Source organism: Balaenoptera borealis (genome assembly GCF_965194805.1).
Source record: "Balaenoptera borealis genome assembly, chromosome: 1".
Lineage (NCBI taxonomy): Eukaryota > Metazoa > Chordata > Mammalia > Artiodactyla > Balaenopteridae > Balaenoptera > Balaenoptera borealis.
The window spans coordinates 55822999-55844985 of NC_138860.1; the positions used below are offsets into that span (position 1 = coordinate 55822999).

Here is a 21987-nt window from a genome sequence, read left to right on the forward strand (position 1 = left end):
ACTCTGTAATTCGTGAAAGGCCAGCACACAAACAACCAAAATGATGACCTCAACAAATTTCAGAGTCTGTTATATGCCAATGGTTGGGATAACTTAAGGGTTTAATTAAGCAAGCGGTCTGAAATTTCCAAGAATGAGTTATTTGCATTCAGACAAAGCCAATATTCAGTCTCAACTCTATAAACTTTTTCCACAAGTTGCCTTTGGATAAAAAGAATTCGTCTTCATATACAAATTTCTCCTTTACCCTGGGTTTACATAATACACTCTTTTTAGTTCCTGGCTCCTTGTACCTGAAAGCAATTATACTTCAATAAATCTGTGCAACCGCTCTAACATTTTCTTTTGGAAGAAAAATATCCCAGAAGTAGGACCTGTCAGTTCTTTCCATATAAAACATTATGTCTGAGGCCATAGAAATGGGAGACTTTTAAAGTGAAGGTATTTGAGGTCTAGGCTGATAAAAATAATCCGACTTGTAGAATCTGTCTGGGTTTCTATGCAGTTAAACTGGGTTGAAACGTGGGCTACACTATTTCCTGGTTGCTAACTTTGGACAAACTGTATAACTTAAGTCTTGGTCTCCTCATCTCTACAAAGAAGGAACTATCAGTACCTACTTCTGGGTTATGGTGAATAGTACATGAGATATTGCATAGTAAGTGCTGAAATATGAGCTCTTTTTTATTACTAATGTCACCTGAGGTATGAAATATCACTTTCTCCTCAAAAATAAAAACTCTTAAAAAGTCAAAAAAACAAAGAATTGGGTGCAATGATTAGCATGCCTTTATGATCCTGTTTCAAAAACCACCTCCTTGAAAAACTGAGCTTTCTCTGATAGCAGCTGCATTTCAAACCCGTGCACCATCACTTGCCAGCTCGGCCAGGCCAGCTCAGTGGGATACACAGCCAAGGGAGGACTTGCCAGAAGGAGCACAGGACACCTGACATGAAAGACACACAGACAGCTGACATGAAAGGACAAACAATTTATCCTGGGATTCTATGCTGGCTTCAACGCCCCAGCCTCATCTTCCCTACTCCACCCCCTCACAGACCTACCCACCATAAACACCACTAAAGATGACATTATTAACATAAGTGCATATTAAGACATGACAGAAAACCAACCTGTCATATTCCCACACCTTAGGTCTCTGCATATGCTGCTCTCACTGCTAACAGCCGCACATCCTTCTAGATTCCGTTCAGGGGTCACCTATTCCTATAGGCTGCCGTGACCCCTCTTACCCCCACTTTTTTTCAGGTTCCCATACTTCCAGGGTTATTTGTTTGCTCTGGAACATAACTCACTGCACTTTGTCTTTTTCACTTGTCTCCTCTACCCAGAGGATTGTGAATGCCATATGAGCACAAACTGTGCTTTTACCTTTGTACCCCCAAAGCCTAGCTCTGTGCCTGACACCCCCAGCAATACCACACCCCAGTGGCTCCCCGTGATCTGGGGTGCTTTACTTGCACCACGCCCACCTGTGAAAGGGGAAGCCTCTTCTCCATTCCAACTTCCACTGTCTTAAAAAGGCTGACCCACATGCTCTTTCTTTTCACAGCACTCAAAATCCTAGTGAATGGAGGGCCGTGTGTAATATAAACCAGGAGCTGGTAATCTAGAGCCCATGGGCCAAATCTGACCCACTGCCTATTTTTATAAATCAAGTTTTATTGGAACACAGTCATGCTAGTTCATTTCCATACTATCTATGGCTGTTTTCTCATTTCAATGGCAGAGTTGAGCCGTTGCAACAGAGACTGTATGGTCCCCAAAGCTGAAAATATTTACTATCTGGCCTTTTACAGAAGGTTTCCTGACCTCGACTTTAAACAAATCTAGGTCTCACCATCCTTACTGTTAACTTCTCCTTCCCCTGGAGGAGACAAGGCCCATCTGGCCCCAGGAGGCTATGCAACACAAAGTGCTTCAAGGCCAAATGCAGATTAACATTTCTGTGCACTGAACGTTTGTGTCCCTCCACAAAAATTTATATGTTGAAGCCCTAACCTCCAATTTGATGGTATTTAGAGGTGGAACCTTTGGGAGGTAATTAGGTTTAGAAGAGGTCACGAGGATGGGGGCCCCCACGATGGGATTAGTGCCTTCCTAAGAAGAAGAGGAGACCAGAACTTCCTCTCTCCACCATGTAAGGAAGAAGGTGGCCATCTGTAAGCCAAGAAGAGAGCTCTCACCAATAAATGAACCAACTGGCACCCAGATCATGGGACTTTCCAGGCTCCAGAACTGCTGGAAATAAATTTCTGTTATTTAAGCCACCCAGTCTATGGTATTTTGCTATAGCAGCCCAAACAGACTAAGACACATTTTAAGAAATAAGCATGACTATCATTTATGTAGCACTCTCTATGTCAGGCACTTACATGAATTAACTCATGTAACTCTCACACTAACCCAGTGATGTAGACATTCATATGCCCCATTTTACAGACAAGAATCTGAGGAACAGAGGCGAAGCAACTTGCCCCAAATCACTCAGCTAGTAAATGGTAGAGCTGAGATTAAAACTTGGAAAGTCAAGCTTCTGAAACGATATTCCTAACCAATTATCAGCTTCTCTGAGAGTCTCTACACTAAGTGTCCACAACAAAGGCCAATCAATAAGTGAATTGTTTTCTATGATTCCTGCCAACTGTTTGGAACCTCAAGTGGACTCCAGAATTAGGCTTCTCTGAACTCAAGGACAGCGCCAGAGGAGGTTTTAAGCAGAAGGAATGTCTGGGATACGCCCCCATGCAGCCTCAGGACACCCGCAGGCCCCAGCCGAGCAGAACACAACTGGATGGAGTAAGGGAGCCCTCACAGTTTCTGAAAGCTTCAAGTCAGAATTGGTACATTTGGTAAATGTTGACTCAAGAGGGAAACCATTTCCATGGTCTGAAAGAGAGCTCCAGGTTACAGGCAACATGCCTGTACAGTCACTGCAAACTGAGATGAGCATTCAAATTCACTGTCAGCCAAATGTTTTGAGTTTTAACGTCCAAAACATGAAAATTAGACAATGTTCCTCTACTCCAAGGGAGTTGCATATGGAATTCCAACCCAAATAAGTATGACCTTCTGTATCAAATAAAAAGGATGGTCTCTTTTGCTTGAGGTTAAAAAGGAAAAAATTCATAATTATGAAATTTGAAATTGCTTTTGCAACCCCACACCCCCACACCTGCAAACAAAAAAGTTGATGCTAGGTGGGCATCAGCCTCCTGATTCAAAAATCAATCTTCTCCTTGCCATGAGGAAACCTGTTTATTCAGAGATGGGAGACAGTAAGAATGAGAGAAGACTCCCATCCTTCTGTTACCTGTGAGGGCCTTGGTGTCGGCCTTCTTGCTCTCCTGGTTGCCCCTCTCAGCCCACACGTAGACTTTGTACACCTCTCCCGGCTTCAGGCCCGTCAGGACGGTGCTGCTCTGCTCCCTGTGCACAGCTGTGTCCTTCGTCTCCCCGTCAGTGGAGATGTAGCGCACCACATACTTATCAATGACAGCCTGGACTGGGTTCCAGGAGACCATCGCTGTGTCTTCTGTCACTCGATCAGTGACCACATTGGTTGGACTATCAATTTCTTCATAAAAATATATGAGAAAGAAAAAGTAGAGAAGGCATCTGGCTGATCAAGATCACAAATGTTTCAAGATCGAGTGCATCTGGGTGACCTGATTCCATAGTCTATGCAATGCAAGAGGCCCTCTCCATCATCTGTGACAGGTGGACAACTGGCCTCTGCTTGAACCCTAAGCTGAGAAAGGTCTTCCTGAGGGACTTCCATTTTATAATCACTGAGCACGTTAGAGAAAACTCCTCCAAGTGTGGCCACTTAAAGTATTTCTCCTTCGAGTATGTCTACCCTCGGTGGGCATATAGAATACACCTAATTCCTCTTCCTGGACACCATCCAGCAAGTATTCAAGAATAATTCTCATTCTCCTTCCTAATTCTCCTTTAATCAAACAGCTTCACCTCGCTAATTTATGCACTTATAAGTTAAAAACTATTATATTATATTATATTAATTATATATATTATATTATAAACTTATATTATCAACTTCCCAACTTCCAACTTATAAAAACAATTATATTATATCATATCATACTATACTATGTTATAAATTTATACTATCAACTTCCCAACTTCCAACTTAGAGTTTCTAGACCTGGCACTTACATCTAAACATGCTCTTGTCTTTCCCTTTTCAGAGAAAAATTCCCCAAACTCAGTTCATTCATTCAACAATTCACTGAGCATCCATCCCATGCCATGGCCATGTGATGGCACTCAGGAATCACCAATTAACAAAACAGTCAGAAATCCCTGCTCATGCAGACTTTATATTCTAGAAGCACCAACCCAGAACAAAATGCCCTCCATGTCCCGGACACTTTACCCCCCAATAACATAGCCTCATCCCACAGTCTCAGAAAAATCCCTAAGTTTTTCATACTTGTCCCAGTTACCCCAGGGGCTCTCAACCTTTGCCAACATTGGACACCTACTAAGTACCACCACCAGAGGGTCTACTTCAGCATGTCTGAAATACGCCCTGATATCTCTATTTTAAAAACAAGTAAGCAAAACTCTACAGGTGATTCTGATGTACCTCAGAGGTTGAGAACCTTCACATTAAGCCACATCTCCCCCATTTTTTGCATATAATACATGTCCTGGATCCACCAATTATCCTTGTTATATTTTATCTTATGGATTCCATTTATAATTTAGTCTTTCATCCAACATGGCCACTTTCCTTTCCAGCTTCTTATCATTTGCAAACCATCTGAGTGCAGCCATCAAGGTCACTAATAAAGATGCTTGCCCTGAGAACCCTACTTACAAATAGATCGGGATCCTTTTGGGTAAAGACTCACAAAAAAGTCTCTTACTGGACTTCCCTGGTGGCGCAGTGGTTAAGAATCCGCCTGCCAATGCGGGGGACATGGGTTCGAGCCCTGGTCCGGGAAGATCCCACGTGCCGAGGAGCAACTAAGCCTGTGGGCCACAACTACTGAGCCTGCGCTCTAGAGCCCACAAGCCACAACTACTGAGCTTACGTGCCACAACTACTGAAGCCCACGGGCCTAGAGCCCGTGCTCCGCAACAAGAGAAGCCACCGCAATGAGAAGATGGTGCACCGCAACAAAGAGTAGCCCCTGCTTGCCGCAACTAGAGAAAAGACCACACGTAGCAATGAAGACCCAACACAGCCAAAAATAAAAATAAAATTTAAAAAAAAAAAGTCTCTTACTCTCAGAAACCTAAGCATTTTTCTTCTTCCCCATCTTGTAGTTCTCTTGGCCAAGAATTTTCCAGCAGAGATGTTACAACTTTACATAGCTACATTCTTTAACATCAGCTACAATGCACCTTTCTTAAGCACAGTGGCCATGTTTTATTTGTGTGCAAGGAAATGAAATACATTCCATCACCAGAGACAGTGCATATTTTATTTAATAAATCAACTGCCATTTACTGACCACATATTAAGTGCCAGGTGCTTTTCATATATTACTTTAGCAGACTTCATAGCAACAACATAAGGCATTTATCAGATTCTCCATGTACTAATTTGGGAAATTAATAACGGTTACCATTTTTAGATCACTAATTATATGCAAGACTCAGAGAGATTAGATAATTTGCCCAAGGTCACACAGATAGTAAATGGTAGTTCCTGACTCATTCTTTAAACAATCACTGAGTGCCTACATGGAGCTGGGGACTCAGCAGTGTTATGAGTTGTGTCCCCCGCCCTTTGCAAAGGTATATCTAAGTGCTAAACCGCAGTACATCAACATGTGACCTCATTTAGAAATAGGGTCTTTCTAGAGATAATCAAGTTAAAATAAGGTCATTAGGGTGGGCCTGATCCAATATGCCTGCTGTGCTTATAAAAGGGGGAAATTTGGACACAGAGGCAGACACATACAAGGAAAGACAAGATGAAGAGACGCAGGAAGAAGACAGTCATGTGATTGCAGTGCTTCATCTACAAGTCAAAGAACGCAAGGATTGCCAATGAACACCAGAGGCTGGAAGAGACAAAGAAGGAACACCTTGAGCTGTCAGAGAGAGCGTGGCCCTGCTGACACCTTGATTTCAGACTTCTAGCCTCCATAACCATGAGACATTCAATGTCTGTTTTAAGCCACCCAGTTTTTGGTACTTGGTTATAGCAGCCCTAGGAAACTAATATAAGCAATGAAGAGAATAAAGACGCTCTACCAGGGAGCTTACGTTCTCCTGCAAGAGCCAGACAATAAACAAGCAGGGATAGTATTGGGAAGCTCAATAGGGCAAGGTAAAGGAATTAGAAAGCGAGGAACAAAAGATATTTGTGATTTTAGAAGAAAGGTCAGCGAGAAGGTAACAGCTGAGCAAAGACTGAAATGAAATGAGGCATTGGGCCATGTGCAATCTGGGGAACCTCATTCCAGGCAGAGGGAGCAGCAAGTTCAAAGATCCTGCTCCATGTATTTGGGGAACAGCAGGAGGCCAGTGCATCCGGACAGAGTAAGTGAGGAGGTCGAGTGGCTGGAGGTGAGGCCAATGAGGTGAGGAGGCAAGTGGATGCCTTTGAAAGTCATTGTAACAACTTGGCTTTAGCACTGAATGAGATGAGAAGCTTCTGGGGGGTTTTCACAGGAGAATGACATGATCTGACTTGTTTTATAAAAGGACCCCTCTGGCTGCTGCAGACAGTACAGACTATTGCAGGTCAAGAGGGGAGGTCACCTAGGAAGCTGCTACCACAGTTTATGTATGAGATGACAGGAACGTGGACAACTGTGGCAGATGAAAGTGGGCTGGGGAGATTTCAAAGATAGAGCTGCCAGAATCTGCTCATGAATTTGATGTGGGCTATAATGACTTGTTGGTTTGGGTCTTTAGCAATTTGCAGAAAGGGGTGACCATTTACAGAGATGGGGAGATCTGAGGGAGGGCAGGGTTTGCAGTAGAAGCTAGGGAGAGGAATGAGACCAATGGGAGAGGAATGGGACATATTAACTGGTAGAGCCAAGATCTGAACCCAGTCCTATCTACCAAAGACTACACATTTCCACCTTATACCACTATAGGCTAAGAGGCACTACCATCGGCCTCTTCTTATGGAACTATGACCACTACTAAGAATGATAATACTAAACTACAAATAAAATAGATAAAGTATGATCTGAAAATTTCTTTCGACCTGAAACCCAGAAGCACTAGTGGATTGGAACTTGGAGTGGCAACTAGAAAGAGGAAATGGTCCCAGACTGTTGCCTCTGGGAGACAGGGGCTGGGCATACCTCATACCCACTTGGTAGAGTGGGCCTCTTAGGATGAAAGGGCAGTGCAGTCAGAACACAGACACCAACAGGGCCATGTCCTGGGCCTCTGGGGGCTCGAGCAGGCTCTAAGAGGATGCTCAGGAGAAAGTGTACACAGCAGGGGAGAGGACTCCCACCTCATCCCGTTGCCCCTTTCCGTGCATAGCATGATTCTGCACATGACAGGGAGGTAACGAAGAGAGCCTCCAATGGTGATATGTCAATAGGGGGAAACTGGTGCCAAATCAGGAGTGGGGACATTTGGACTGGAAAAGTGAAGATGGGGAACACCCAGAGAGTCCTGCCTCTTGAAGTCCCTGGCCCTCATCCTCTCCCGCATCTGTACAACCCGCAGTCCCAGAAGTGCCTCCCACCACCTCTCCCTGCCCCAGATCAGTGCGTGCCACCACGGCTGCCAGGACGCTCAGCACAGGCCCACGGCTTTGAAGGGTCAGGACTGCCTGTGTGTGCAGCCCTCTCAAGATCCATCACATCCACCTGGGTGGATGGAGGAAATATTATGTTATTATTAGGAGGTTTGATAGAGTAATGTATGAAAAGCTCCTGGCACATAGTATGTGGTCAATCAATGGCAGTTGGTTTTTTTTAGACACATTAGAGTTTTGTAGGTTATTTGCAAGAAGTGAGCTTATGTAACACACCTTTTCTTAGAGATAAAAAGCACACAGGAATGAACGTGAGATGAGGGGCTACCTCTGGGGATTACACAATTTAGCTCTGTGGCAGCCACTATAATATATAACATCTGGGAAAGCAGAGATCAGAAAGATGAGAGAATGACCCTCAAAGAAGAAACTGAATGTTGTCTTTCCATCACTTTCTATGGATTGAGGCCAGTCCTTCCCACTTGGCTGAACAGGGATAAGCTGCCACCAGTGATTACGGGAACCGATTCAGGAGAGTATAGCTTTCTGACACAAGGCCTGATTTCTGACACATAGCCCTGAAGCTCCTTCCCCCGCCAACAGTCCCAGAACCCCCAGGAATGGAGGAGAACCAGGAAAAGGCATCTTGGCTATGAAGAGTGAGAAGGTAGGAAGGAAAAATAGAATCATACCATGTCAGGGTTACAGAAACCAAGCCCAGAGAGGAGATGTGACTTCTCCAAACCCATAAAGCCAGTGAGAGGCTGGGCCAGCCTGGAACTCAGGACTCCCTGCCCCTTTTCTCTCAACTCCCTAACAACAACGACAACTTAAGTCAATAGGAGGCTCTTCAAAGAGCTGCTCTTCTCCTTGATAAATTTCAGGATGGGAATCAGACACCAAGATACAGATGTAGAAGGAAAGCCTCAGTGATACTGTGACCCCGCACAATACGCCACATCATTGGAAGAAGCCAGCTTAGCAGGACCAAAACCTCCCTCTCTGCCAAGAAGGAATGTGAGGATCATAAACAGTTTTTGCCGTGGAACAAAGTCTTCCTGTAGCTGCAGCAGCTGGCCAGATCCTAGAGGAGTCCCAGCAGCAGCCTCAACTGGGAGACAGGCCCTGCCGCCCTGGCCCCAGCTTCCTCCTCAGGCTGCAACTTCCCACCTGCTGGACACTAGCTGCCCTGGTGGGACCTTTCTCAGGGCCACTGAGGTTAGGGAGATTTAAAACGAGATTTAAGATGCTTGATAGGTAGGATTCACTTTTGAGTGCATGTATTGGAATAAAGGTAAGCCCCATGTCAGAGATTTAATTTACAAAACTGAGGGTACAGAAAAGGCTAATTAAGAGCTCTAGACACATCAGGAAAGATTATTCCACTTTATAACAAGATTCACCACAGGATTGGGTAGGACACGGCTGTCCTCAGTCTATGCTGGCAAACCCAACAGCACGGGTCCACACTCCAGCCCATGGCCACAGGCATTAGGAACAGCCTTCTCCATTCGCAATGGCCACTTGGCGTAGTGGAAAACGGAACAACCAAGGTCTGAAATCCATGAGGATATTATGGGTTTGGAGGCAGAGATGGGGGACAGGGCCTATGCTACTGGTTTGAAGGTGAGTTCACGGAAGAGGTGCCTCTGGACTATAGTAGCTATGCTTTCTCAGGTCTCCTCTACTGCTTTTCATTGTGGCAATAAAATTACTCAAAAGGCACCATTTGTAGAGAATGTACGCAGAGAGATCAACCCACCTTCCTGCTATCCTCTAGCTTTGCTTCTGGAAAGCAAACCTAAATTCAAATGCCATTCACTAGTTCACTCTGAATCTCCTAAACTTTGTAGGCTTCAATTTTCTCACCTGTGAAATGGGAATAATAATGCTTACAATGCTATTAGAAGGACGGAAGATAATGTTTATGAAGCCCCACGGTACCTAGAACACACAAATGCTAGAGATGCTCATTGTTTTTCAGCTATTGGATGTATGTGTGGGGAGGCTGTGAGAGACAGGAGTTCTGAGTGTTGACAGGAGCTCATCTTGAAACATGAAGGAGTTTGAGAAGGAAAGTTTTGGGGGCTGGGCCATTTCAAAATGAAGCATTGTGTTTGGGAAGCAATAAAAAGCGAAAAGGATAATAAGAGTCGTCAAAACTTCTATTTCATAACATAGTCTAAGGGGAAAAGTTCTGAGAAAATTGTTAACAAGTGAATATGCTAGGCTGTATGCTCTGCTGTGCGTGGGAGCGTGGGAGATTATAACAAAGCAAGCGGTCCTTTGTTTTAGACTCACCATGGAAAGGCATGAATCATAGACATGATTAAAAAATCATAATCATAAAAAAAATAAGAGAAGGGACTTGAAACGCATTTAGTCCAACCTTTCATTTTACAGATGGAGAAATGAAGAATAAAGGGATAGCATCACCTCTTAGTTAGGGGCCTGCCTCTCTTGTCATTTGATGTGAAGTGGCTGTGACGGTCTGATGGAGGAGTTCGGGGACATTTCTCCCTGGAGACACTGGCCTGGCCGGTGCTTGCTTCTCCGGAAACTGATCTGTTTCTAAAGGCTTGCCTGTCTAGAAGTGCCTTTCAGTGCACTCCGAGTATGTTAACAGGGTAAGCATTTTCAATCGACCCTTTCACTTTCGTGGTATTAGTTCCACTGAGTGACTCGTTAAATGGAAAATACTTGAACTGTGCCATTTCCTCCCTGCACGTGCTTATGCCATTCTTATATTCCAGTATGTTTTTCCATCTCATGGAATGCAAAACACCTGGGGAAAAGAGGGATTCTTTTTTTTTCCCCTTACATTAATTGTCTAGCCAGGTTTGAGAGTGTTTCCTGACCTTAGAAATTATTGTGTCTTTTATTTTCATGTTGGTAAGACATATAACACAAATTTATTTGCAATCCAATAAAATATCCCCTCCTGCTTTTAGAATAGAATTGACAATAAAAAAACATTTCTTGAATGCTCATCTTCTAGTTGGGATAATATGCTTGAAAGGTTAACTAGCAATTCAAGGCCATATGTAATTAAATGCTCTAGAAATTCAAAGGCAAAGATGGCTGCCATTTAATATTGTCCTAGAAGGCCTCAGTGGAGCAGCCAACGTTGGAGGTGACCCAGAAGGATGAGTGATATTACTGCTGTGAGCCCGTGAAGGGCAGGGACCAGGGCTCATCATCTTTGGAAGTATCTAAAGGGCTTGTGTCCCTAGGACCCAGTGGTACTCTGCAATTAATGTTTGCTGAACTGAATTAATTGATAGCTAGAGATAACAGTGGAGAATTTTCTAGGCAAGGGTAACAACACGACCAAACCCACGAGGTAGAGATAAGCCTTCTGTGTTAGGGAGCCCCAAGAACAGTCCAGCTGCAGGAAGGCTTCCTGTTGGGAAGTTTTGAGAACAATGGCCCAGGTTGGAGGGGCCCACAGCGGCCAAGATAAAAGAAGTCTATGTTATCCAAAGACAATGAGGTGTCACAGAATTTTTTTTTTTTTTTAGTTAGGGAGTAAACAGTATGAAAATTAACCAGAAATAATGGACAGAGAAGTAAAAGTAGGTGGCATTTTAGTTTTGGGTCCACCAAAGTGGACATCCTGGGTTCAAATCCCAGCCCTATCATTTCCCAGCTGGGCGACCTTGAGCTTAATTTCTCCAAGCCTCAGTTGTCTTATATGTGACTTGGAAATAATAATAGGACCTACCACACAGGATTATGATGCGAACCAAATGAGATAATTTATGAGAAGTGCTTAGTGGTATAATGCCTGGTGCATGGTAGGCTCTCAATTAATTCACAGCTAAAGAGAAAGGCACTAGAACTAAGGAAAGACTTGCCATTTTCCAACTCACCAATGTGTTTCACTAGTCCACCATTCAGGCAGGCTGCACAGTCTATACTGTATGGTTGAAAATTAAAGTATATTTTATCCTTTATAATTGCCCAACTCTATAACTCTTTCACACTCCAGATATGCAACCTACTAGGCAGCTGAAATAGTGAATTCAATTCTTGCACCATCTCACCCTTATTCTCACCACCCCAACCAGCTACTGCCAGGACTGAACTGAAAAGAACTACGAAACTTTTCAAGGAAGTCTCAAAATTCAAAGATCTCTTCTTTGCCAGCTCCAAGGATTAGCCTCTAGCGGGTGGCTGTAGGCTCTAGATCACCACCTCCCGACTCGACTTGGCAGGAGCACAGGGTGACCGCAGGAGGCTCACAATTCAATACAGACTCAAGCACTGCCTAAAAACTAAAACTTACATAGGATATCTTGCATATATAACTACAAGGATTTCAAATTCTTTTCTGATTAATAAATTACAAACTTACTGTCGAATGTTACTGATTTATAGCAACGTTTGTCACTGTATATTTTCTCAATCTGCAGATGCTAAATCTATTGCTACTCCCATGTGAAAGTCTTTAATATCTTTTGACATTTTAAAGCAAACTCCCTGAGTGTGTTTGTCATGAAAACACCACAGGAATGACATGAAAAAAATTACAAATCACCTGTCTTAAGTAATGTGGAGCTGTGTGCCTAGGTCCAAGATAATAAATGCCTTAAAAATAACCCAGTGATTGAAGCTATTAAAATAAGCAGAAAGGTGCTGGAAATGGCCTTTCCCCTTGACTCCAGGATCCTGGAGATTTTCAATGGCAAAAAATATTTGAAATAGAAGAAGTTTGCTTCCCCTCTCCTGCCCCCCAAAAGATGTCAGTACACAAAGAGACAGACTGTCTCTACACACAGATCCCAGAGTTTTTATCCAAAGAGGAGTCAGCCCAGAAAATATCAGAACACAAACATGAGATGCATTCATAGTGTCTCCCCATCGTTCTTACCTGTCCTGCCATTCAGGAGAATCGGCTTGCCCTCGAGGTCTCCCCTCATGGGGACGACTGCGATCTTATATTCTGTCCCCGGCTGCAGACCTAGAAACAAGCAGCCAGTGCTGGGTGTGAGTACAGGCTCCAGACCCTCGAGCCCCAGCACTGCTCTTCCCCAGGATTTCTCCAGTGAGGGTGTGGAGAGGGCTATGCTTCTCTCCTCAAGACTACAATCTACCTAAGGCAGCTAAAGAGCCGCAGGACCAGTGGAATACGAGGCATCATTGCGGAGCTTATCAGTCAGGAAGCGCGGGCCAGAGTGGATGAGATGAAGTTAATGGAGTTCCAGTTCGTTCCTTGGACCACTGAGAACTTATTTCCCAATTGTATTTACAGCCCAAATGTTTTTCTGCTCCCAACAATCCTTTTCCCTCAAAAGTTTCTTTCCTCCCCATTGTAATAATTAGCTTAATTTTTCCCTCTTTATTTTCTTTGCTTTAATTTGCCCTTTCTTTTTCTTTTTTTCTCTTTGTTTGTTGTTTCTCTGTAGCGGCAACTTGAATGATTGTTCCTCATGACACAAATATTCAGACTCTGGTGGTGAACCGCAGGCAAACAGCAGCATGTATGAGGCACACACGCAATTTGCCACCCCACAAAACATTGAGAACCCCAAGATGACCTCTCAAGACAGGATGCAGGGAGTAGATGGCAGGACAAGGCCCCAGAGGAGGACTCACCGTGGAGCTAAAAAGCCTCAGGGCCCCTCACCTGCACCAGCCCCTTCCAAGGCCATGTGCTGAATTGGGTATTCATGCTTGTGTATTACTATTCTTAAAGAGGACACTGAAAATTGTACAAACTTCAGGTGTCACAAAACATTACCCAGTCCTATGTGGCCCCGTTCTGTTTGCAGCCGTCTGATTTCCAGCTCTCCCAGAGTTAGCTCAGTCACTGGGATAGGAGCGCCCTACCCCAGGCCGCCTAGCTCAACTCCTTCCACATATGGCGCCGAACAAACCAACCTCAGTCAACCAATTTCTCTCCCTCTCTCTCCCTCTCTCTCTCTCTCTCTCTCTCTCTCTCTCTGTCTCTCTCTCTCACACACACACACACACACACACACACACACACACACACACACACACACACACAGTTCTTCCAAAAGGAATGTCTGTGTCCCATCAAATCCACCCCAAGACACAGACAGGGGCTTCCAGAGGGTTAGCTGACTTGGGAGAACATTTCGGATGTGTAATCTGTTACCCAGGTGCTCCGAGCTTCCCAGAGGCAGTGCCAGAATGCTGGAGCAGAGACCCCGGGCCCCCAGAGTGGGCTCACCTCTGGGAGTTCCCGGGTCAGGGTTCAGGTGATTCCCAAGGCCCCAGGACCTTCTGTGCACACCTGAGCGCTACAGATGCTGGTCCCCTCTGCACACACTGTCCCCGCCTCAGCATCCACCAGCAAACATCTCACATCCCCAGTGTTGGCTCTTACCCGTGATGTCGTACCGGCTCTTGTGGTCACTGCTCTTGGGCACGCTGACCTCGGCCACCTCTTGCCCTGTCAGGGGGCCATACTGCAGCTTGTAGTAGTCTACCCTGGTAGGGGGGTTCTCCCACTCCACATCGAGGGAGTTCTCAGTCTCATCTGTCACCCAGGCAGTGCCAAGCACGGCAAGATCTAGGGCAGGGGTCAGGGAGGGCAAGAGAAAGCAGTGAACAGCAGGGGCCCGCAGGTCTGGAACAAGACACTGGCTACCAGGTCAGCTCCCTTTCTTGACACACTGAAAGCAGGCTGCAGCCCCAGGACACAGTCCTTAGAAGGTGTCCGAGAACTACCAAAGTAGCAAGTAATTGTTGGTTTTCACATTGTCCATGGAGGATAGACTGTCCTTCGGGAAAGCCTCTTCCCCATCCCACCCCATCAGAGGCCATGCAGTCTTCCCCGTCCCCACTGCTGTGGCCAAGCCCTGAACCTCGCCTCCTAGGCCAGCCATCCAACCCACTCGGTCAGGGTTCACACTGCTCTGAACTAAACACTCACCCTTCAGCTGCAGAGCCCCTGCCCACAGAGGCTCAACCTCAGGATGAGAAGCTCAAGGCCCCTCCATGGAGAGTTTGGGAAATGCATTTCAAATTTTCTGGAGTATAACACTGGTAATACAACCAGCTCTTTCCTCAGTCTCCCAAATTACAGCTCCTTCCCCTTCTCTCAAATTCTCCTATAAGGATTAAACATAGGCAAAACTATAAAGTAGGAGAATTTTAAGTTGGTCCTTCTGAGTATTCTTCCTGCACCTTCTACCAAATTTTAGCACCTCCACCAGGAACCTGGTGTCCTCAGCTGCCCCACTGGTCCATCCTGTGAAGGAAGAGACTTACTGTGCACATTTATTCATAGTAAAGTATTTTTTTAAGAGAGTGCAGTGTTTTATTTTATTTTATTTGTACTTTGGCCACGCTGAGCCAAACCCAGGGATCAAACCCAGGCCTCTGCGATCCTAACCACTAGGACCAGGGAACTCCCATAGTAAAGTATTAATGGCTAAATGTTCACCCCTCCACTCAGAAAAAGATGAAAATATAATGTTTATTACAAAGGAATGGATCGCTGATGTGGCTCTGTGGCAAGAACCGTTGGGTGGTGTTGAAGAGGGGTCTGGGGTCTCTGGGAACACTTTGAGTTCCAATGTCCATATCCCAGGCCGATGTCACCTGGCCTGAAGTTTGGAACAGGAAAGACAAGCCCCCAGACTTTCAGCCTCGCCCCCTTCCTCACCTCCAGTGCCTTGGTTCTGAAGCTGTTCCCACCAGACTGACTGACCCCTTGTCAAGGACGCAGGACAGAATTTGTGCATCAGTCAAGGGGTGAACTCTACGCTCTCAAGGTCCCATGGCTCTGAATGTTTCTGATTCCCTCTGTTATGGATAAAGAAACTCACAGAGCGTTTTCTCTGAAGCACTCCTGCCCAAGCTCTGCCTTCTACCTGCCCGCCTCCAGGTTCTTCCCTCAAAGATGGGAATTCCTTGAGGGAACAGGTCAAGGGGCGAGTAATGAAAGTGACTCAAGGATTACAGAAGGGGCCCTACATGGCTCACAAGTGAAAAAGCAGGATCTTAATGAAAATGTTCAAGATGATTATGGGGATAAGTGTCTCTCCGGCTGAGGCTCCCCGGAGGAGCAAACCAGAATGGGTTTCACTTGAATCAGATTAGAAAGACGACTTCACAGTCACAGGGTTTCACAAGTCCCTAGAGCAACAAGCCTAGAGGGGTTGCTAAGACTTTCAGAACAGGTGTCTCGGCTCTTCATTGAGAGGCTGTGAGCACCGTCCTGTCTAAATGCAGAGGCAGCCACAGACAAAAATGGGGAAAGAGAAAAGGAGCCCGACAGCTGGGAGCTGGCCTGGCTCTCACAGGTGGGCCTTGGTGTTCTCCTGTTGAACCTAAACAATTCCACAGGACATCAACAGCAGACAAGGTGCTCTGTGGCCATGCCAAATTAAGACCAAACAAGACGATTCCAAGATCACGTCTGCACCCAGGCAAAACATGAACGAAACATTGTCCAATTCACAAAAATGAGTAAACATCCTCCCTCCTGACTGGTATGAGTGACTGTTCCTTTTTTACCAATGACAGCTTTAGTCTCCATCTAGTCTGCCCTCTTTCTAGATAAGATTCACTAAGATACCAATCAAAGGATTACCCCCAGTTCCTGACAGCATGCAATCCAAAGCAAATCCCTGCTTCCTTAACTCTTCTCCCAAATCACCTAACACAAGCCCAACTTCTACACCAGTCCCCTCTTACACTGTCTTCCTGAGACACCCATGGTCCCCCATGGTGTGTGTGCTCCGATGCCGCAACCATCAATAAACCCAACTTGTTCAACTACAGGGGTGCCCTGGGGGGTCTTTGGCTGGAGGGCGTTGACAAAGGCAATCACAAATTGCCCTCCCAAGCATGACAAGTCCTTCGTGGCTCTTTCCAACACTGAGCTATCCCTACCCTATTCTACCCTTACCACCAAAAAGCACAGGCAGTCTGATGATTCTCCAAAGACACTGCATGTCAAAGGCCCATCCACCTGGATGCCCCTGGATTTTCCTCAAGAGTTTAGGGCAAGATGGAGGCAGCTCATTTTTATCAGCATCTAGAACAGTGCCTGGCACATAGTAAATGTTCAATAAAGTATGCTGAGAAAAGGAATGAATCCGAATCACTCAAACAACTAGGTTTCTCCAAACCCTTGAAGATCTAGGCTGCCTCAAGTACTTTCATGAGAAAATAAGAATTTCTAAAGAATAAGCAATGATGCTTGTCCTTCCAAGCATTTTGATGGCATTTAGTGGTGCCCTGGAGACTCCATCCCTCCAGATCCATCCTCCTTCCTGCTCTGTATCCCAGATTATGACCTCTACGAAATGCATTAGCCTGGTTCCCCGGACCTCTGGTTTCTGGTCATGTTCAGCCATTGAGAGTCACCAGAAGAGGGCAACTGATCTCCTTCACTCCCTCCTGGTGGGGACACAGTAGACTGCCTGCATCCCTCTACCATCAGGCAGCCCTCTCCTAAAGCCCTTTCTGGGTCCCAGTACCAACTTCCATCCCCTGCCCCTTCAGACTGGGGTGGATCCCCACTGATGCTAGTCCTAGAGTGTTTCATCATCCAAACCCTACCTATACCTCTATCAATAACCTCTTCATTAAACTTTCTTCAGCTACCCTGTTTGTACCCTCTCTTTTCTGCTGAGATGAATCTAATTGATACAGGTGACTTCAGCAGACCCCCATCCATACCAGCTTGATCTTGCCGAATGGTCGCAGTGGCTCAGTGAGGGCCTGCGGATGCAGGAGTACTCCACGGCTGCCTGTGTGTGGGTGCAGGGCAATCAGACCTTACTAATCTCAGGGATGGAGAAGATGCTGCGAGCCCCAAACCAGCAGGCTCCATCACTGGCTTGGAGGACCCAATAGTCATGGAGGAGACAGAGAGGAACAAGAATGGAGACTTTTCTTCAGAACCTAGGATTGCAGCGGCTATGTTTTCCAAACCCCAAATCAGGGCAATGGCCTCGGGTAGTAGAAGGGTCCTTGTGAGGACAATGGAAGAAAATGCTTAAAACAGAGCCTCTACTGGGAAACCTGGGGCATCTGGCTGCTTCCTCACCTGTGGTGGCGAGTAGATGCTGTGGGCTGCTGGAAATCTCTTTCATCACGTTGCGCAGGGTGACTATGTACTTGGTTCCAGGCAGCAAACCAAGGATCTCATAGCTGTGCTGCTCCTTGGGCACTTGGATCTGCTTGATAGAGAGCTCCTTCCCCAGTGGGTAGTAGCTGAGGAGGTAGTGGTCCACCTGGCTGGAGGGCTCCCAGCTCACCAGCAGCGAATCCTCTGTGCTTCTGAGCAGCTGCAGGCCCTGGGGGGAGACCACTGCACACACAACAGGAACAAGCATGCAGACGGTGAGGAAAGAAGGGTGGGAATCCATAGCCAATACGTATTCATTGACCACCTACTTTATACTTAACACTATGACGGTGGGTGTGGAGGATACAGAGCCTGTGTAAGGCACCATTGTGGGCCCCCAAAAGTTATTATCTGGTTAGGAGTTAATATTGACCCCCTATGTTGCCAGAGCTGCTCCAAGTCTTTGTTCAAAACCCTCCAACCTCCACCTTTAGCAGGAGTTAACATAAATCTTTAAATTAAATGGTCCAGGGATGAGACAGGAGGCTACAAACAAACAAACAAACAAAAAAGATGGAACCAGCTTGGACCAAGATGGTGAATCTGACCTCTGACAGACCCTGATTTTCACTCTACGCTGATTTTACTACATTAGCGTATTAAATGACACACCTACCAGCAGCCATGACTGGGACTTTAAGGACCAAAAAAGGATGAAAAGAGAGTGGCTCCCGACTCCCTCGAAAAAGCACTGCCCCTTCTCAGGTAGACTAAAGCATATGCCTCCCCACCATTGGCCTCACTCCTACTCCCTTTGTCTTTACTCATTAGGATTAAATCTCTCTTGCCAGGTGTGCGAGAAGTTGATCTGTGAACTTAGTTCCCACTTCTCCATTCTTTGGCCACTGAATAAAGCTTGTGCTTTGTGGATTTCAGCTCAAGTTTTGTTACCGGCTGCTAGAACCAGAACCCTCCCCTAACCAGGCAGAGAGCCTCAGCAGGGCTAGGGCCCGAGCAGGGGCCATAAGACTTCATTCAGTAACACCTAACACAGGCACACACCATCAGGTAAGACTATGGCCCTCAAACCAGCAGTATCAGCATCACCTTGGAACTTGTTAGAAATGCAAGTTCTCGGGCCGTCCCTCAGACCTGCTGAACCAGAACCTCCGGGAGGGGCCCAGGAATCTGTGTTTTAACAGGCCCTCCAGGGGATTCTGATGTAGGCGAAAGGTGGGGGGGGGGTGCCCTTCTTAGGACAAAATGTAATTGATGGTTAAACGGTGCCGTGGGGACCGCCGGGCCAAGTTAAGAAGAGAGGCGGGCCAAGGCGCTTCTCTGCTCTCACCCTGGGCGCAGTCGAGGCCGGTGAAGCCCTCCTCGCAGTAGCACTCGCCCGTGTCGCAGAAGCCGTGGCCGCTGCAGTCGCCGGGGCAGCGCCGCTCGCTGCAGTCCTCAGACGTGAAGTCCTCGTGGCACTGGCAGACGCCGCGCACGCACACGCCGTGCCCGCTGCAGTTCTCCGCGCAGGCGGGGTAGGCGCAGTCGGCGCCCACGTAGGGCTGCTCGCACAGGCAGCGGCCGTCCACGCAGCGCCCGTGGCCGCCGCACGCGCCGGGGCAGGCGGGCCGCTCGCAGTCGGCGCCCTCCCAGCCCTGCTCGCAGTGGCAGCTGCAGGTGTCCGGGGAGAAGGTCCCGTGGCCGCTGCAATGGCGGCTCAGACCTGCCCGAGAGAGGAAAACAGTCAGCTGGGACTTGAGGGCTCGTGAGCGGGGAATCTCCTTCCCTGGGGACCCTAACAGCAGGCTGGTGATTCCAGGGTCCTGCACGGCTCTTTCTGTGGAGGAGGGTAGGGCCTATGGGGGAAGACAAGGAGTCTGCCCTTTCCAACCTGGGCCAGAGGAGGACCCGCGAAATCTATTGATATATTTTACGCCTGAATAGCCACAGGGACCACACTCGCCTTTCCCTTTTCATCCCGAGCGCTCCTTTGACTTCTCTTGGTTCCCTCCCCTGTGAATGGTGCTAATTATTTAGTACCTTTCTATGAAGGCGCCTTAAATGCTCCAACCTGGATGTCAGCGGGCCAGCTTACGTTAAGGGACAGGGCTCCTGGGCCAGGCAGGAGGGCTCCAGGCTGCGTGGGAGCTTGCCTTGGTTGGAGGGGGCTGGACCTAGCAAGGCTGGGTCCTTGGGAAATGATCCCAAATTGAAGCCTGGAAAAGTGGACCTGCAGAAGCTATAAAATAGCCCAGTCTCATTATGGGGGTGACAGATGGGAGAAGGATTAACCAGGCTCCCCTCTCTAACCCCAGACAGCAAGAGGCAGTTGGAGGGCGGGCCAGTCAGCCCTGTCTCTTCACCAGCCCCAGCTCCTGTCTCAGAACACCCTCTTTCCTTCCTAAAAACATTTGACATCGAGGTCCCTCAGGGGCAGTTCCATGCTGTTTTATCCATGACAGCCTCCTCCGTGCCTAGTTCTGTGTCTGGCTTATAAGAGGCGCTCTTAACGGTAGCGATTTCTTCAGGCATTAAAATATATGCCAAAGTATCACTGGTTATTATCATTTGGATCAGCCTGGCAGTTTATGCTGAAAAAAAAATGTGGTGATGGGAGGGCTCACTATTTGTAAAATCAAATTGTAGTACTTTATTACTGATAAAAGAGTTCACAGGTTTCTGGCTAATGGCCGGGAATCTTCTGTACATCACCTGTAGTTCTCAGAACTAGACTAGCTGATAGAATTCTCCTCAATGGACAGTTGAGGAAACTTAAGGAATTTGCCCAAAGTCACACAGCTAAAGAATGGCAGAACTGGGATTTGTACGCAATCCTGTCTAGCTCCAAGGCCATTGAGCTTTCCTCTCTAACCCGTTGCTTTCCCTTACCATAGAGACTGGATCCCCAGGTAAAGCTGCACCCAAAAGCGTTCTCATCCGGAAGCACTGACCCAAGAGTCCAGACTCACTTTAAGAGTTGCTGGTCCCTCCCTGCTCAGGCTTGAAGATAACCCCCGGAGCTAAGGGCCAATAGTGGCACCCCATAGAGAAAACCCAGAGTGAGAGGCGGGGTGCTCATGAGGCTGACGGAACACATGAAGGTGCTCATTCAGTGTTTGTTGAATGGATGCCAGGTGGTGAGCTCACCAGCAGCTCCCGGGCAGCAGAGCTGGGCACGACACCGCTCCTTCACCTCCGCCATCTCTTCCTCCAGCTTCTTCACCCGAGCCAGGAGGTCCTGGATGCTGCCTGCTAACTCGCAGTCCTTCTGGGGCGTCTGCAGGCGGATGTTGTGCCTGAAGATGATATTCTGTTCCTCAGCCTCCCCTGGGGCCAGGAGTGAGGCTCCATCATCACGGAGGGGCTGAGGGTCAGCCCCCACCTGGACCAGGGCGGACTTGGGCACATCAATCTTGTAGGTGTGGCTGACGGTGACCTGTTGCTCCTTCTCGCTGCAGCCAGAAGACTCGAGAGTGGCCGGGGCTGAGGCCACCAAGAGCACAGAGCCAAACAGGAGCCCCAGGGGGAAGCAGAACATCCCCTGGAGACCCATCCTTGGAGTGACGGGGAGCAGATGCTCCAGGAGGCCTGCATCCAGAAAAACATGCAAAAGCAAGCCATGGAGATTAGCTGATGGAAATCGGCCTTTTGAACGGATTCTAAGAGTCCACAGGAAGCTGAGAAACCAGAAGAGAGATTTCCTCCTGTATGGAGGACCTGAGCTAGATTTTTTTTTGTTCCTTCTTCACACATTGCGCATTCTTGCCTCCTGTCTTTGCTGACACTGTTCCTACTCCCTTGAGGCCCTCCTCTTCATTTCTAATTCTGTATTTCACCTGCACTTCAGTTATAACAAGAACAACGTCTTGTAGTCAGGGCATACTGTGTGCCAGGCTTTGCTCGCCCTAATCCCTGATGTATACATTGACCCTAATACCATCCCCACACTAAAAACACCAACAATCATAGCTGCACATAGAGCACAAGCTGTGTGCCACACTGTTCTAAATATTCTACATTTATAAGTTCATTCAATCGTCACAACAACCCTTCATGGAATATACTGTTACCCCCATTTTAGAGATAGGGAAACTGAGGCATAGCTACCTCAAATGACTTGCCCGCAGGCACACGACCGAGAGTGGCAGAATTTGAACCCAGGAAATCTGGCTCCAGAGTCTGTTCTGGTCACGATAACATCAT

General features: G+C 47.0%; 1 protein-coding gene across 1 annotated transcript in view; it reads right to left on the bottom strand.

The window, feature by feature from the left end:
• TNN (tenascin N) overlaps positions 1 to 21425 on the bottom strand; it is a 64668-nt gene extending 43243 nt beyond the window's left edge. Inside the window, exons 1-6 of the mRNA XM_082405859.1 lie at positions 20932 to 21425; positions 19133 to 19507; positions 17764 to 18027; positions 14086 to 14271; positions 12604 to 12693; positions 3336 to 3599 (exon numbers count right to left, since the gene is read on the bottom strand). Coding sequence (XP_082261985.1) covers positions 3336 to 3599; positions 12604 to 12693; positions 14086 to 14271; positions 17764 to 18027; positions 19133 to 19507; positions 20932 to 21337 — 1585 coding nt within the window. The 5' untranslated portion in view covers positions 21338 to 21425. The remainder of the gene's footprint in view (positions 1 to 3335; positions 3600 to 12603; positions 12694 to 14085; positions 14272 to 17763; positions 18028 to 19132; positions 19508 to 20931) is intronic.
• Positions 21426 to 21987: the final 562 nt, after the last annotated feature.